Source organism: Carcharhinus amblyrhynchos, chromosome 25 (genome assembly GCF_965287045.1).
Source record: "Carcharhinus amblyrhynchos chromosome 25, sCarAmb.v2.hapA, whole genome shotgun sequence".
Taxonomy (NCBI): domain Eukaryota; kingdom Metazoa; phylum Chordata; class Chondrichthyes; order Carcharhiniformes; family Carcharhinidae; genus Carcharhinus; species Carcharhinus amblyrhynchos.
In genome coordinates this window covers 28,852,430-28,870,924 of record NC_137348.1, presented here as the reverse complement: position 1 = coordinate 28,870,924, position 18,495 = coordinate 28,852,430, and the positions used below count along the sequence as shown (strand labels likewise).

Genomic DNA, 18,495 nt, shown 5'->3' with positions numbered 1-18,495 from the left:
ACCCTCCCAAGTGGCTCTAGCAAATCTTGCCACCAGGATATTAATTCCCCTCTAGTTCAGGTGTAACCTGTCCCTCTTCAACAGGTCATCCCTGCCCCAGAAAGGATCCCAATGATCCACAAATTTAAATCCCTGCCCCCTGCATTAGTTCTCAAGCTACACTTTCACCTGCCTAATCTTCCTACTTCTATTTTCACTCGCACGTGGCACCAGAAATAGTCCAGAAATTACTACCCTCGAGGTCCTGCACTTTAACCTTCTGCCTAACTCTCTATACTCACACTACATGACCTCATCCCTTTTCCTACCTATGTCATTGGTACCAATGTGTACAACGACTTTTGGACCCTCCCCTTTAAGAATGCCCTTTAATTACCAATTAAAGGACATCTTTGACCCTGGCACCAGGGAGGCCACACTCCATCCTGGAGTCTCGACCACAGTCACAAAAACACCTGTCTGTACCTTTATCTATTGAGTCCCCTATTCTACTGCTCACTTGTTCTTTGCCCGACCCTGTTGTGCAGCAGAACCAGATGTGGTGTCACAGGCCTGGCTTTACCTTGTCAGTCTAATGCTGCAGTTCCTTTTTAATAAGGCACATTTTAAGAGTATTCACAGTCAAAGTAGCTAAAATCCACAGCTATGAAACTTTATAACAGTTGTTGCACCGACTTACATTATTTCTTGGTGATTCTGCTACTACGGGATCTTCCGCTGCTAGGGCTATGCTGCTCATCGCAATCACCAGCAGGATACACATCTCAAAATACCGTAGATTGACAATGTAATGGCATGCCCTGCGAATACTAAAGAAAAAAATAGTTATGAATGCACCAGTATATAAGCATTCAACATAGCAACAAATGGCAGTATCAATGGGTAGATTCTTAAACAGGTACTGTCATATTTTTGGCACCACTTGGTATCAACCACCTTGTGCATTGTACTCAAGTACTCATTTCCTTCTCCCTTTTGTGCCAATACTTCACGCTATGGAGTGAATTCATAGAAATTACATCATGTTACAGTTTAATTAGTCAACAATTTTTCCTTTGAAGTCTGATTTCACACCAAACTCCAATGAGATTATTCTAAGCTACGCGCTTTCCAGCAGAACCGCAACCCAAATGGAATCACAGTGAACCATTAAAGCTTTTCTTTGCACCCGTTAATCTAAGTAAATTAATTGGTAATTATCGACATAAATAGAATATACATCGAGCTTCACAGGCCAAGGTGCACATCCCTCTTGTGATGCTGAGGGGGATTTTCGCAGTAACGTTATTGCAGTGCTAATGTAAACCTACTTGTGACACTAATAAATAAATTAAACTTAAAACTGATCGTGAACCAGTGTGACACTATCACTTGCTCAACCTCTGATGGGAATAAGCTATCAGCCGGGGTTGGGGGGGGTGGGGATAGTCTCAAACTTAACAACATGGAGCTTAGGTGGGGTGCAGTGTCTGTAAACACAGTGGTTTACTTTCCTGATTGCCTTGAATTTATTTTTGTTTCCTGCCATAGTATCTTCACAAATAGCTTCCAGCATTTTGCATTTGACAGATGTTAGTCCAACTGGCCTTGTAGTTCTGTGCTTTCTCTCCCTTTTTGAATAAAGGAGTTACATTTGTTTTTTTTTCCCCTCCCATCTAATGGGGCGGCACAGTGGCACAGTGGTTAGCACTGCCGCCTCGCAGCACCAGGGACCCAGGTTCGATTCCCGGTTTGGGTCACTGTGTGGAGTTCTCCTAGCATCTGTGTGGGTTTCTTCCGGGTGCTCCGGTTTCTTCGCACACCCTGAAAGATGTGCGGTTTAGATGGATTGGACATGCTAAATTGCCCCTCAGTGTCGAGGGGGTTGGTCAGGCAAATAAGTAGAGCTATGGGAATAAGGCCTAGTTGGGATTGTGGTCCGTGCAGGCTCGATGGGCAAGGTGGCCTCCACTGCACTGTGAAGATTTTATAACGGCACCTTCCCTGAGTCCAGGAAATTTTGAAAAATTAAAACCAACTATTTCATCGACCCCTTCTTTTGAGGCCCTAGAGTAAAATCCAGAGATTTGTCAACCCGCAGCTCCAACAGTTAACTAAGAACCATTTCCCTGATGATTGTAATTTTCCTGAGTTTCTCCCAATTCCTGACTTGCAGCTATTTCCGGGATGTTACTTTTATCCTCTGCTGTGAAGTCCGGTGCAAAATACCCATCGAGTTCATCTACTTTCTCTTTATTTTCCATTGTTAGTCCCCAGATTTCCTCACAGTTTCCAGAACAGCTCGTTGGATGGAGAATTGAGGAAAATGCTCTGATGATCTTTCCTTTCACCAATCTGAAGGATACTGCGACCAGTTGCAGCATTGCTGTCACCAATCCAACTGAGATTAATTGACTCAGTGCAGAGTAGCAATCAATGCTAGAAGCATCTTGTTCTTAATTGTTCAACGATGCGTTGCCAGGTGAGCTACATGGAGAACTAATTTAATTTTTGGGCAAACGCAAGACAAAAATGACAAAATTGCAAATACGTTTAGATTGAAGACAAACTGCTTGCAACTCAACAAACTACAGGATCCTTAGAGTGCAGAAGGAGGCCATTTGGCCCATCGAGCCTGCACTGACTTTCCGACAGAGTATTCTACCCATGCCCAGACTCCCCTATCCCTGTAACCCCATACATTTATCCCAATAATCCCCCTAACCTACACACCTTACTGAATTAGCACCATTTTCCTGGATGTTGTGCACAACTCCCAGCTTAAGTCACTGTTGAGCCCTGACTTGGATTACTGTGTGTGGAGTCCACATTCTCCTCGTGTCTGCGTGGGTTTCCTCTGGGTGCTCAGGGTCCCCCCCGCCTCCGCCACCACCCCCCCCCATCACCACCAACAGTCCAACATTGTGCCAGAGTAGTGACCTGTCAAATTATAATGGGAAACAATCTTTTCATGCAGTTATGCGCTGATAGCGATTCTGACAGCTTGGATTAAGGGCAGCACCTTGGCACAGTGGTTAGCACTGCTGCCTCACAGCGCCAGGGTTCGGTGTTCGATTCTCAACTTGTCTCACTGTCTGTGTGGAGTTTGCACATTCTCCCCATGTCTGCAGGGGTTTCCTCCAGGTGCCCCTGTTTCCTCCCACAGTCCAAAGATGTGTGGGCTAGGTGCATTGGCCATGCTAAACAGCCCCTTAGTGTCCTGGGATGCATAGGTTAGAGGGGTTAGCGGGATAAATATGTGGGAATACGAGAATAGGGCCTGAGGTGAGATTGTTGTCGGTGCAGACTCGATGGGCTGAATGGCCTCCTTCTGCATTGTAGGGTTTTGAGGATTTCTATCATTACTAAAGCAACTCTAAATATTAAAAAGGATCCCAAGACGGTGAGTAGAGAAAAAAAAAACAAGTATAAAGATGAAGAAATTAGGGCTAAGGTTTTGACAAAACATGAAAGCAAATTACTGCGGATGCTGGAATCTGAAACCAAAAGAGAAAATGCTGGAAAATCTCAGCAGGTCTGGCAGCATCTGTAAGGGGAGAAAAGAGCTGACGCTTCAAGTCCAGGTGACTCTTTGTCAAAGCTAAAAGGCAGAGAAAGTGGGAGATACTTGTACTGCAGGCTGAGGGAATGAAAGATGTGTCACAGCCACAAAAACAAGGGCAAAGGCTGCTCGTGGCTGTCCAGAGAGAGAATAAAGGGTGTGAAAGACCAAACGGCAGAGAAACTGAAATCAGAGGGTAAACTGTGACAGATGGAGATGTGGGGGGCGGGGGGAGGTAAGGAAAGGGGGAATTAAATAGGGGGAAAGAGTGGAGGGAGAAGTAAAATAAAAACAATAAAGAAGTAAAAGGTAGAGAATTGTTAAAAATGAAATGAAAACAAAGGGGTCGGGGTGGGGTAGAACTAACTATCTGAAGTTGTTGAATGTCGAGACCGGAAGGCTGTAAAGTGCCAAGCCGGAAGATAAGATGCTGTTCCTCCAGTTTGTGTTCAGCTTCACTGGAATGTTGCAGCAGGCCAAGGACAGACATGGAGCAGGATTGTGTGTTAAAATGGCAAGTGCTCAGGATTCAGACCAACTGCGAAACTCTGCCAAGCAACCGGAAGGTCAGGGTCCTGACTGCACACAGAACAAAGGTTCTCAGCAAAGCGATCACCCAGTCTACGCTTGGTCTCTCCGAATATAGAGGAGATCACATTGGGGAGCAGTGAATGCATTAGACCAAATTAAAAGATATGCAAGTGAAACACTGCTTAACCTGGAATGAGTGTTTTGGACTTTGGTTGGCAAGCGTGGAAGGGGTAAAGAGGCAAGTGTTACACCTGCTGCGATTGCAATTTTAACCCCCCTTTCCTTCGCTTTTCTCTCTCTTTGCTTCCCCTTTCCCTCATTTTCTCCATTTTATCACCTCCCCCATCTTCATCTGTCTATGGCTCATCTTTCATTCCCTCATCCCGCAGTATAAATATCTGCCACTTTCTCTGCCTTTTAGCTTTGACAAAGGGTCATCTGGACTCGAAACGTCAGTTCTTTTCTCTCCTCACAGATGCTGCCAGATCTGCTGAGATTTTCCAGCACTTTCTCCTGTGACAAAAAAAGCTTGGCTGGTCAAATGGTTCCTGGGGAAGATTTAAATCAAGACAGAGAGAGAAATGGAGGTGAAGAGACCGATTGTTCTAAACGTGCAGATTTTCTGTGACCTTCACAGAATGAGGATGTTGGCCGGCCTTTTCCGACTGTGCACGCCAGTGGGATTCTCCGGTTCCGCCAGCAGTGCAACCTCCCACCGAGGTTTCCCATCAATGGGAATTCCATCGTCAGTGGTGGGATCAGAGAATCTCGTCGCTAGCAAACAACGGCTGGGAGGTCGGAGAACCTCGTCCCTCGTCTTTCAAACGAGCCTGTTAATTGGTGGGCGTGGGACTGAGTGATCCCACCAACCAATCCAATAGGCTGTGCTGGAGATCTGAACCATTTTAATGGTCGGGCCTTGTTAAAATGTGACTGGCGAACTGCCCACATGCTTGGGGCTCTGACAGTACAGGGGAGGAGGTGGAGGAATAAGCTAACGAGGTAGGGTGGGATTTTATGGCTTTGTTCATCCCAAAACCACAAGTCATATTGTGAAGAATAGATGTGCTGGGACATCGCAGTGGCAACCTCCATTGGTCTTGTGCGCCGTCTGGAATACTTTTCACATTCTCATACAGTCTAAGAATTGAGAGAGAGGAGGCTGGTGAATCATCCTGACTGCTGCTGGTCTGCCCTCTACCCCACCCTCTGCTACTGTCTGCCAAAGCAGTAACTTGCGTTGATCCAACAATGTTCACTCTTGCCCTAGTGACTGAAGAAAAGTTTTTAAAAACTTACTTGGAGGTATTTTCCAAATGGCCCCCAGTGGTCCCTGGACGGACTATTCATTTGGCCACTGAATGGTAGCACAGTGGTCAGCGTCGTTGCCTCACAGCATCAGGGACCCAGGTTCGATTCCCGGTTTGAGTCGCTGGCTGTGTGGCCTCTTTTAAGGTCAAACGAAATAAACAAACTCAGGTTAAATCGGGACAAAGTAAAAGGGGCAGCTCCCCAAAAGGAAGGGGAACAGCCCAAACAAAATCAAAGAACAAAGGAAACTTGAAAACATCAAGTTAAAGTGAGATTATTAGGGTCAATAAGGCACCCCAGCCCCTGCAGTACCCAACGGGTGCGGAAGGCTTCAGTTGTGCCCGTGGACACCACACGCTCCCTCTCCAGGGACACCCGGCCCCGAACGTAGCCACGGTAGAGGGGCAGACCGTCAGGATGGACCCCCCCCCCCCAGTAAATGGCATGTTTCGCCAGGCCCAGGAGTAGATTCAAGAGGAGGTCGCCATTCCGACCCTCCCTTCTCCACACCAGGAGTCCGTAGATCCGGAGCATGGGACTGAATGCAAGCAAAACATTAATAAAAGGTTCTTCAGGAAAACAAAAAGGGAATGCAACCTAAGCCATGAAACATAGACATGGCCCATGGACTGGTTGTGGGGAGCTTGCATGTTCTCATGTCTGCGTGGGTTTCCTCTGGGTGTTCCTGTTTCCTCCCACAGTCCAAAGATGTGCGGGTTAGGTTGATTGGCCGTGCTAAATTGACCCTCAATGTCAGGGAGATTAACAGGGCAAATATGTGGGGTTATGGGAATAAGTCCTGGGTGGCACTGTGGTCAGTGCAGTCTCGATGGGCCACATGGCCTCTTTCTGCACTGCAGGGGTTCCATAAAACCAAAATACTGAAATCTGAAATAAAAACAGAAAGTGCTGGGAAAACTCAGCAGGTTTGGCAGCATCGGTGAAGAGAGAAACAGAGTTAACTTTTCGAGTCCGTTTGCCTCCTCTTCAGAGCAGAGAGTCAATTTGGACTCGAAATGTCAGTTCTGTTTCTCTCTCCACCGATGCTGCAGAGTGTTCCCAGCAGTTTCTGTTTCTAATAACACCAAGCTTTGCTGGATTGCCCTTGAGGAATGTGCTGTCGCAGCACTAAGATCGTATTGGAGTCCTACTTACATGAAAAGACCCAAATGTGCATAGCCTAATGAGGTCTTTGCCAACTTGCAGGAGAAGCACTGAACACCTTTTTTTGGCTTAGTTATAAAATCTCAGCAGCTGGCACCGGGTGTCAAGAGTGGGCCAAATGCTACACAATGACTTTGGTCCCACTGAAATCCTGTACCCTTCAAAAATGCTTCTAATGAGTGATTTTCATGCAGTGAAAGGCACTAAGGAACAATTTGCCTATAAGAAGCTTTCAAAGCATTGAACCTTGCTGCTACGTTTTGACTGCGCTATTTCTTTTCAAATTCTAATATGCATGGCTGACGGCTCTGGAACTTTTATAATTGGTACTTCATGAATTCTTTATAAATATGCCTTTATAAGATTATTCACTGCTCAGAAACAAGAAAAGGACATTAAGTCCAACAAGACTCTCTTTTGATTGATGCCACTACTGCCTCACTTCTAAGCATGTCTTTCTCTGTCCAAAAATGTATCTCAGATCCTCATGGAGCCCTTTATGCTGCCTATTTTTTATTCATTCATGGGATGTGGGTGTCGCTGGCTGGTCAGCATTTATTCTCCATCCCTAGTTGCCCTTGGAGGGCAGTTGAGAGTCAACCACATTGCTGTGGCTCTGGAGTCACATGTAGGCCAGATCAGGTAAGGACGGCAGATTTCCTTCCCTAAAGGACATTAGTAAGCAGATGGGTTTTTCCCGACAATGGGCCATCAGTAGATTCCTAATTCCAGATTTTTTTTATTGAATTCAAATTCCACCATCTGCCGTGGTGGGATTTGAATCCAGGTCCCCAGAACATTAGCAGAGTTTCTGGATTAATAGCTAGAGATTACACCACTAGGCCATCGCCTCCCCATTTACTTCAACCATACTCCCACAACTCCAACAAAATATGGGTTTACCCGAGGCGTGAACCTATTGTGGGATTGCCCCTCCTTTCCCCCACCCCCTGCCCGAGGACACAAAGGTGAGTGTATCCCCCGGGGCAGGGGGGGTGGACGTGGACACCGGCGATGGTTGTGTGGTTGGTGGATTGGGACGGGGAGCACGGAAAGAGGTCCGATATTTGTGGGGAAGGTGGGGGCAGAGGGGTGGTGGCACTGACTCTCTGTGGAGGGGAAGGGCTGTTGAGCGTGGAGAAGTGCTGGCTCCAATGGGGAGGGGGTGAACGCCAACTCTGATTGCCAGGAGGGGGGTTGGGGGGCGTGGTGAATGTTGGTTCTGACCACGGGCGTGGGGGGACCCCTGAGCCCTCTGCGGTGGATAAGGGGGAGGTCGCTTCTTGCTTTGATTGGGACACCCTTTAAACATGGAGCCCTGATCACAGGACAGCTGGGCTTTGACGGCGTGTTGAGGCCCTGCCCCTCTACATGGCAGCGTGAAACACGCCCAGCTGTTTTCTGTGACAAGAATGTGGTAAGATCTGGAGAGAAACAAACCATTTTCCACACCAGAACCAACACACTGCCATTTTTGGGCAAGAATCACCCCCATCTCCTTGCATGGCAACGCGTAATGAATAAATTGGCCATGGGTGGCTACGGATAACACGAGTCGGACAAAACATTCAGCAGGGGTTTAGTTAAATTGCCACAGAAAAGTGACACTCAGAGAAACATTCTCTTCATTGTTGATGCAGACATACTCAATTCTAAAATATTATTTTGAGACAAATTACTGTTGCAGATTGAGGTGACACAAAACTAAGTTTATATTCTTCAAAAGAGGTGAGGAAATTAAATGTTCAGAAAAAAAAACAAAGAAGTGGTTAAGAGAATGACACTGACATGACAAGTTGTTAATTATCGCTGATTACTCTGCTGGAGTTACAGCAATGGTACTTACGGGTTTGTAGGGCTGAAAATGAACATGGAACTGTATGGCGGTATCTGTCTCGGTCCACTTTTGATCAAATCATCAGCGTCCATGTCCTTTTTTTCCTCCATTTTTGTCACACTTTCCAGATCCACACCTACACTATTAACTGGAATAAACAGAATGAAAATGAAGAGTCCATTGGATACCTCATAAAATCTAGTAACAACTGAAGTTGGCATAAATATTTCATGAGGTACAGTTACGTTAATTAAGCAGGAACCCTGCACAACAAGCACTATTAAAATATCATTTGCCAGGTATTAAAATGGAAGACGAGTTTATTCATAAATGTATTTGGATCTTCCAAGCTAAGCATTTTGTACACGTTTCACAACAAACATGCGTATAAAGTACATGTGGGAACTCGCCAACGAGAGCAAGCTAGAGGTATAGGGCCTTACCTTAGGCCCACCTGGCAAGTGCCTCTCTGCAGCCAAAGACATTGCAGTGTTAACTGCTGAGAAGACATAATGCCCAGAAAATCAGTTCCTTATCAATTCCTCAGGTCATGTTAGCACTAGACTCTTTGTCGCCCTTGCGAGCACTTTCCAAACCCCTGGTCAACAATTGCATCAGTGACTGTCTGTGTTTAAGATGGCATAATTGTAAAATCCCCATTTGTATAAAGGTTCAAGTACCACGTAATCCAAAGTAGATTTCAAATTTTATTGATAGTTTGAAAAGGAGCAAAAAGATATCTTACAACACTCGATTCTGTATAGGAACATAATGGAGTCCAACGCAAAGTCCCAGTGTGATGTGACCCTCTGCCATAATTTACAGGATGCAACCCACCCTAAATCTGCAGTCAGTTTTGGTAGATTATTACCACAGGATAGGGTCTATTCAATCCTTCAACCAGAACTAATTGCTTTAGTCCCATTTCCCTGTCTTAATTTATTTTTCTTTTCAAATACTAATCAATTCTTTTTTGAATTGTGCTACTTTCAACATGTGCCAGTAACACGGTGTACGAAAAAGGATGATGATCATTTCCGGTCTATTTTCTATTTGCACGTGGGCGGCACGGTGGCACAGTGGTTAGCATTGCTGACTCGCGGCACTAGGGACCCGAGTTCAATTCCCGGCTTGGGTCACTGTCTGTGTGGAGTCTGCACGTTCCCCCATGTCTGCGTGGGTTTCCTCCGGATGCTCCAGTTTCCTCCCACATTCCAAATATGTATGGGTTAGATTGATTGGCCATGCTAAATTGCCCCTTAAAGTTGGGGGATTGGCAGGGTAAACACATGGGATTACGAGGATAGGGTGGGATTGTTGTAGGTGCAGGCTCAATGGGCCAAATAGCCTCGTTCTGCACTGTTGAGTTTCTAACCAGTGGAAAGGATTCTTCTGTTTTTACCCACCTAAACCTTTCATGATTTGAAGATTTCTATTACTCTGAAATGTTCTCCATGTCAGTGCAAAAGCCCTACATTCCCAAACGTTTCTTCATAGCTGTAAATGCTTTCTTCCTGGTTTTGCACCAGTGTATATTCCCATGTATTTCCTTCCTATTACTAGATGTTCAAAACTCTAATGTAATGGTCCAAGAATAACACAATCAGGGTCTCAACATGTTTAAAGCAAACATCAACACCTGTTTCCTTCAAAACAAACTGAATGGCTAGGTGAAGCAAATAAACTTGTAGGCAGCAGAGCCTTAGCAGGGGAATGGGACTGGCGAGACTGCTCGATAGAGAGCTGGCATGGACCAGATGGGTTGCATGGACTTCTACACCATCATGACTCCGTGAGAGATGTCACTGCAAGAGTTCCCCAGGGTAATATCCTAGGCCCAACCATCTTCAGCTACTTCGTCTATGACCTTCCTTTCATCAAAAGGGTCAGAAGTGGGGATATTCGCTGATAATTGCGCAATGTCTATTCTCATTCATTACTCCTCAGATCCTGAAGAGTTCATACAGCGAGACCTCAACAATATCCAGGCTTGGGCTGAAAAGTGGCACATAAATGCCAGGCAATGACCATCTCCAACAAGAAAGGATTTAACCATCACCCCATACCATTCAATGACATTGCTGTCGCTGACACCCTCACTATCAACTTCCTGGGGGTAACCATTGACCAGAAACTGAACTGGGCCAGCCATAAAAATACTGTAGTTACGAGCAGATCAGAGGCTAGGAGTTTTGCGGACAGTAACTCATCTCCTGACTGCCCAAAGCCTCTCCACCATCGACAATGCTACTGAAGTGTCAGAAGTGTAATGGAATACCCTTTGCTTGCCTGAGTGAGTGCAGTTCCAACAACATTCAAAAAGCTCAACACCATTCGAGCTAAAGTAGCCCACTTGATTGGCACCACATCCCCCACCTTAATCACTCACTCCCTCCACCACTAATGCACAGTGGCAACAGTGCACCATCTATAAAATACACTGGAGGAACTCACCAAGGATCCTTCAATAGCACCTTCCAAAACCACAACCTCTACCTTCTAGAAAGACAAGGGAAGATAATGCATGGGAACACCACCACCTGCAAGCTCCCCTTCAAGTCACACACTATCCTGACTTGAAACTCTCTTGCTGTTTCTTCACTGTTGCTGGGTCAAAATCCTAGAACTCTCTCCCTAGCAGCAGAGTGGCTGTTCCTATACCACATGGACTGCAGTGGCTCAAGAAGGCAGCTCACCACCACATTCTCAAGAACAATTAGAGATGGACAATAAACACTGGCCTCGCTAATGATGCCCACATCAACATGAACAAATAAAGAAAAGATTCTATGACTCATTCATTCTGTAGTTTTTGTTTAAATCGTTTCTATAAATAGAATAAAAAGAGGACCCAGCACAGAGCCAAACCATTAGAAAACATTCATTTCCCTATCCTTTTCTTTTCCTTCTTCAGCCATATCGCCATCCACATGATTACATTCTTTTTAAGATCAGTATCGTAATTCTTGTAACAGATGTGATACCTTATCGAAAGCCTTCTGAAAATCCAGGTGTGTAACCCTCAGTGTATTGTGTTGCAGACACATTATGTGACTGTCTCAGACACACTGCCATTCTCTTGCACTTCAAACTCCTGGACTGTGAGCAGGGAAATGCTGATGAACGTTTGGCGAATTTTGTACAGATTGATTAAGATTGGGTGGGATGGTTGACCGTGCACAGGTTGGAGGGTCTAACATGGTGTGACTGACCCTCTTCTCATGGCTGTACCAAAACATCAGCTTCAAGGAAACAAGATGCTAACTGTTGGGGTTACAAGAGCAGAGCCCCTCTTTTATTGCTGGTTTGCAGTGGCATCAGTGGTTAGCGCTGTTGCCTCACAGCATCAGGGACCTGGGTTCGATTCCCAGCTTGGGTCACTGTCTGTGCGGAGTCTGCATGTTCTCCCCGTGTCTGTGTGGGTTTCCTCCGGGTGCTCCGGTTTCTTCGCACAGTCTGAAAGACGAGCTGGTTAGGTGCATTGGCCATGCTAAATTCTCCCTCAGTGTACCCAAACAGGTGTGTGGCCACTAGGGGATTTTTAACAGTAACTTCACTGCAGGGTTAATGTAAGCCTACTTGTGACACCAATAAATAAAAATAAACTTAATCTCAATCGTGATGTGCTGTCACTGGGATGCATATCTGATGGGGATGGAAAGGAAAATCTGCCTGTCTCATTGGAGATACCAGCATGCACTTGTGCAGGAGTGATGTTTGGCAGTCAGACAGGGGTCAATAGGAAGCACTAACAGCAATCTCCACAAGTAAACCAATCTGTGGGTGGCAGCCCTCACTTTAAGATAAGTATAATTATGCTAATAGCATTGGGGCAAACATCAGAAGCTTGCAATTAGCTTTGTCTTGCCACCAGAAGGAAGGATTGAAGGAACACCGTTTGCGGACATCGTTCAGTCCTGACAGCACGTGCAAACTGTGTCTCTCACCTGACCCCTAAAATTGAGTACAAGTCAGCAACATTCCTGACTCAAGTTTTCATCTGAAAGGACAAAATGGCTGACCTTTCAACTGGCCCATTACTGGTACTTTTAGGAATCTGAGTGCCCACTGTTGCCAGGTACAGAGCTAAAATTTATTTTTCCCGCATCAAGAGTTACAACAGTGGCCGATATTCTAAAGTGTGATAGAATCCCTACAATACAGAAAGAGGCTATTCAGTCCATCGAGTCTACACCGACCACAATCCCATCCAGGCCCTATTCCCGTAACCCACAAGTAAACCTCTAACTGTTGCCCTCTGATTGCAATTGTGTGAATGCAACTAACAAATTCTACAGAAACAAATAATGGACTGTTCCCCCCTCCCACCCCCTCGGCCGTGCAGTTTACCTTGCCACTTACTTGGGAGCAATGTGGTCTCTCCAGGAGGAGCAGTGACAGTGACAGGGATGTTGACGGTGATGGTGTGCTCTGAATCCCTTGTTGGTAACGTCACAAGCTTAATGTTCTTTTGGTTGTCGGCATCCTCCGGTTGCTGGGGAACTTGTTTCAAAGCACTAGCAGGTGGCAGTGCTGTGGTCCCCAGCATGGCTGTGTCTGCAGGCACTTGACTGTCTCTGTGAAAATTAATAAAACACATAAAAGGAAAAGTTTTTATATTCTCAGTGGAGCATTAGAATCATAGAACCCTACAGTGCAGGAGGACTTGGCCCATTGAGTCTGCACCGACCACAATCCCAACCAGGCCCTATCCCCATAACCCCATGCATTTACCCTAGCTGGTCGCCCTGACACCAAAGGCAATTTAGCCTGGCCAATCAACCTAATCCGCATATCTTTGGACTGTGGGAGGAAACCGGAACACGCCGAGGAAACCCACGCAGACATGGGGAGAATGTGCAAACTCCACACAGACAGTGACCCAAGCCGGGAATCGAACCTGGATCCCTGGTGCTGTGAGGCAGCAGTGCTAACCACTCTGCCACCGTCCGTCCCAACCACTGCTGCCCGGATCAAATGGTCACTGGTCGCCTGACAGACGGAACTTTCTTCATTCTGTGTAAATGGCGTTAAAGGGAAACTTTGACAAGGCAGCATTAGCTTAATAGGCAAGAGTCTGAAATTTACCTGCGACCTTTACTGAAAAGTCATAATGAATGGATTTAACTTAATAATCAGGCTGTTCCACAATCAATGTGAGTTAAAAAAACAAGCCTTCTTCTAAAGTTATTCAATTTCTTTAATTGCTTACATGTGAGGAACACTTCACTGCAGAACAATCCCCATCTGACTCATCTAATGGCTGAGTGAGTTTAACCAATGCGCAGTTGGACACTATTATAGGAAGCCCAAAAAGAGTAATGTTCAGTGGGTGTACAAATAGCTTTATGTTAAGGAGGGAAACACTAAAATAATAAAAAAACTGAGAAGAGGCAGTGCTATAATGATATTGTCACTGGACTAGTCTTCCAGAGACACAGGGTAAGGCTCCGGGGACCCGAGTTCGAATCCCACCGTCGCAGATGATCAAATTTGAATTCAATTTGTGGGTGGCAAGGTGGTACAGCGGTTAGCATTGCTGCCTCATGGTGCCAGGGATCCGGGTTTGAATCTAGCCTTGGGTAACTGTCTGTGTGGAGTCTTCATGTTGTCAATGTGGATTTCCTCCTGCACTCCAAAGATGTGCAGGTTAGCTTAACTGACCATGCTAAATTGTCCCGTAGTGTCCTAAGATGTGTCGGTTAGGGGGGATTAGCAGGGTAAATATGTGGGGTTACAGGGATAGAGCCTGGGTGGGATTGTTGTTGAAGAGTCAATGCAGGTTCAATGGACTGAACAGCCTCCTTCTGCACTGTCGGGATTCTATGATTCTCAAAATCTACCCACTCGCTGACTTTCTTTTGCACCAGGATAATTGTGGGTAAATGTTAAATAATAATTTAACATTTAAATTAATCAACAATATTCTCAATGATTATGGTTTAAAATGCTTTGTAATGTCATTACAAAAGAAATCTCTCAATTGGAATGGGTTTTTAAGGACACATCAATTCTAATACTACTCTTTTGGAGAATTCTGCTTCAGATCTCAGCCCATTTGATCTGCTACATTTAAACAATTACCCATTGATATATTGTGTTTAATTTCCATTAGCCTTTAGTGACCAAGCGTTCAGAGCCCTGTGATTCAGAGCCTGGGATTTTCTATGCTGCTGGCATTCTGATCCATCAGCTACAGACACATAAATCCAGCTAACTTTGCAGCTAGACTAACATATGGGCAATCTGAGCAAGATTGCTTCACACCACAAATGACAGCAAACCCAGCTATTGTTGGCTAAAGGAGAAGGGCAGCACAGTAGTACAGTGGTTAGTACTGCTACTTCACAGTGTCAGGGACCCGGTTCAATTGTGTGTGTGTGTGTGTGTGTGTGTGTGTGTGTGTGTGTGTGTTCTCCCCATGTCTGCCTGGGTTTCCTCCGGTGCTCCAGTTTCCTCCCACTGTCCGAAAGACATGCTGGTTAGGTGCATTGATCTGAAAGGCGCCAGGCTGTGACGACCAGGGGAATTTCACAGTAACTTCATTGCAGTGTTAATGTAACCCTTACTTGTCACTAATAAATAAACTTTTAAAAAAGAGCAATTTCGGCATATTACCGTAAAAATGTTCACTTTGAATAGACTTCACAGAACAAAAAGAATAAAACACGAGAGCATGAAAGTGAAGGGCACTGACGAGTGAACTGGTGCCTAAAATGTATACCACCCTTCAGTTTAACGTACGCCAGGTCAGAGAACTGCGACTGGATTTTTGTGAAAACACAGGGAGGACCCCGATCCAAAGTTCTGCTCCATATATTTCTGGTTGATCCAATTTGTGTGGAGGGGGAGGGGAAGTGAGTTATTCATACATGAGGAACCCCAAACTCAGCAGGGCCATTTTGAACAAATAGACCCCATTTTGGTTGTCGAAGGGGTCTTAACAATATGGTCGTCACAAATTGATGGAATAGACACAATTTCTCCTGAAGGTCATATAAGCTCCGTTCAAATGTCATGATTTCAAGTTTTTTAAACCCCCAGCTCTTTAAACAAGCTCAAACTGTGTGTTAGAGTTAAAAGAAATACCCTTTGCTGTATGGCTTTGATTGATTGGCCATCTGGTGTACATTAGAAATGGGGATAGGCGATGGCCCAGTAGCATTATCGTTAGACTACCAATCCAGATATTTAGCTAATGTTCTGGGGGCCCGGGTTCGAATCCCGCCATAGCAGATGGTAAAATTTGAATTCAATAAAAAATATCTGTAACTAAAAATCTCCTAATGACCCCACCCATTGTTGGTTGTCAGAAAAACACATTGGGTTCACTCATGTCCTTTAGGGAAGGAAATCTGCCATCCTTACCTGGTCTGGCCTACATGTGATTCCAGAGCCACAGCAATTTGACTGACTCTCTACTGCCCTCTAAGGGCAACTAAAGATGGGCAATAAATGCTGGCCAGCCAGCGATACCCATGTCCCACAAATGAATTTTAAAAAAATATCTTCCAGTTGCCCAATTTTAATAGATGACTTGTCAGGAAATGGGGGTGGTTTTAAATAATCTATATTTGTATTTGTGGGCATTAGAAACTTTAGGTAAGTTTAATGTTGTATTTTTGTGTAAGAAAGGGTTAATACCTTAGTTAGCTGCATATTAAGCAATGGTGCCTGCATGTCGGTAGGTTTTGGTTTCATTTCAAACCATGCCTGTATTGTAATTAAAAGGTTTATGACATGAAAACAAAGAGGGTTCAAGGAAAGACTAGGCAGTTACTTAGCAACTGAGACCCACAGTAAAAAGCATAAGCACTTGTGGTTCAGTCGAGTCGAGGTATCTGAGAAGAAAGCAGCCCCCCCAGACACTGCCATGAGAAAGGCAGGACAATGGAGTAAGGGACAGAAAGCAAGTCCCAGATGCTAATGAATAAATTGTTCTGGAAATCAGGGGCTGGAAAGAGGAGTCCCAGGAAGACTGGAGTTAAAGGGACAAAGAACTGGAATCCAAACAAGGTGATGTTCACTGAAGTTAAAATAAGGGACTGAAAGAGGCTCCCAGTTAAATGCAGAGCTGAGAAGGGCAGACCCTACAAGTTGGCTAGCAAGAAACCAGACATCTGAAGTCATCTTAAGGTTGGTGATATCTGTGTCTGGCCTGTGAAGCAGTGGTGATCTGTTGTTGTGGCTGGATGCCTGAGAGATTGTGTGGAAGCTTGGATACACATTGCAATCTAAGGCAGAAGAACACTGAAAGATGGGGGCTGGGATTTTACCGGCTCACCCTCTCCAACGATAGGTGGAGGGAACTGGTAAAATCGTGCAAGAGCCAAAAAATCAGGATCACGTCCGATTTCTTGGCTGTCACGAATTTAGAAGAACTGGATTTCGGGTGCAGCCAGCCTTTCACCGGAAATGGGTGAGAGGCTGATTAATTATTCAAATTTACTGAAATCTTCATTTACATGTGATTAGTGAGCTGGCGCTGAATCACCCAGGCTCGCTTTCCTTTATAACCTCACTGGGAGATGTACACTCCGGCGAGGAAAACACCTGCTCCCCATGAATGGGAAACAATTGTGTTGGCCTCGCCTCCCCTGGAGAGGCCAAGAGCAAGGTGGGGGGGGGGTGCCCCTTGGGCAGTGCCAGCCTGGCAGAACCACCCTGGCACCTTGGCACTGCCCCCTGGGCAAGGTCTGGATTGGGGCAGGGCCTGAAGGGGCAGCCCGATGGGGGAGGGAGGATGACTGCCGCACCCACTGCCAGAATTGGATGCGGGAGATGGGAGTGAGGGGCTGTTGCCGTTCTGAGTCACAATCGGGGGAGAGGGACACAATTGGTCTCGGTGGTGGTGGGGGGAGTGGGGGGGGATGATAGATGTCTGTGCAGTGTGGGGCTCACGATCGGCTGCGCTGCCCCCCCACCACACACACACAATTGGTTCAGGCCAACTGCGTTCCTTTGTTGTCAGAACGCTGCTGTTGCAATTGGACATACGCTGAATCAGAGTTCTGCACATGCACGTTAGCTCCCTCTGCAGGCTGTCTGGCGAATTAAGCCCTACACACTGCCTGCAGCAGGTAGACGTAGTCTCACAACACCAGGTTAAAGTCCAACAGGTTTTGTGTTGTGAGGCTTCTTACTGTGTTTACCCGAGCCCAACACCGGCATCTCCACATCATGCAGCAGGTAAAATCAGCCTAGACCACGTTTCAATGTCGAAGTCATTGGGTGTCAAAGCTCACCCAATAAACCCAATCAGGAACTCTTCCATTTTGATGCTAGCTGGATGCTTAGGATCATTCTTGTAAAATTCTGTCCTCGGTTGAAATCCTGGATGTTGGTGAAAGCATTGGAGAGAAAGCCTAGAGTGGGAGAAATTTTTCCGAGGCTAGCTTGAAAACCCTCAAGCGGAAGCCAGAGTTCCAGGGAGACCAGTTAGTTCACAGCATGATAAGCATCTGGGGGATTCACTGAGAAATCCACAGAAGCTGTACTGAGTGGCATCTGCCACTTGGTTTCAGAGTAGGGAGTGTCTGACCAGAGTTGGCCAATTGGTTTACGAGGATTATGTATGTATTTACTGAGAACATTGTAATTTCAGATATATTTTGTAATTTATCCTTAAAAATGTCTGTGCCTCTGTGAAGATATAGGTGGAGCGAAGGAGTCTAGTATTATAGTCAACCTTTTCATGTTTAATAAATGTTTTATTCCTTTTATAACATTTAATTGGTAGTTCTAAGAGACTAGGAGTCTGTTCACCCACGTCTCTAAACAAAAATAGAAGTTGTGATCTACCAAGCCAAGTTTCCATTCTGGGACTTCACTGTCCAGGTGTAACATCAGCTAGGATTGTAGCAGTCTTTGTTGACATTTCTCCAGGACTATTATTATATCATTATGAATGCTTGGCTGAGTGTCAGAAGCTATAATTGTCTCATCAGGGGGTTCTGAGTTCACAGTTTGACAGATTAAGAAACTATTAAAGGTATAGTTGCCTTTGATGCGATTTGCTTATTTTTAAAAGAGATTAACCATTTGAGGAGATTTTAAAAACTCTGAATGGGTTTCTTGAATAGGAGTTTTTTCATGTTGAAATGTGTATGAA

At 45.4% G+C, this 18,495-nt stretch overlaps 1 protein-coding gene across 1 annotated transcript in view; it reads right to left on the bottom strand.

The window, feature by feature from the left end:
* Positions 1–18,495, bottom strand: part of cacna1ba (calcium channel, voltage-dependent, N type, alpha 1B subunit, a) — a 621,447-nt gene that overhangs the window by 137,990 nt on the left and 464,962 nt on the right. Inside the window, exons 20-22 of the mRNA XM_080212160.1 lie at positions 12,747–12,961; positions 8,394–8,532; positions 680–809 (exon numbers count right to left, since the gene is read on the bottom strand). Of these exons, the coding sequence (XP_080068286.1) occupies positions 680–809; positions 8,394–8,532; positions 12,747–12,961 (484 nt within the window). The remainder of the gene's footprint in view (positions 1–679; positions 810–8,393; positions 8,533–12,746; positions 12,962–18,495) is intronic.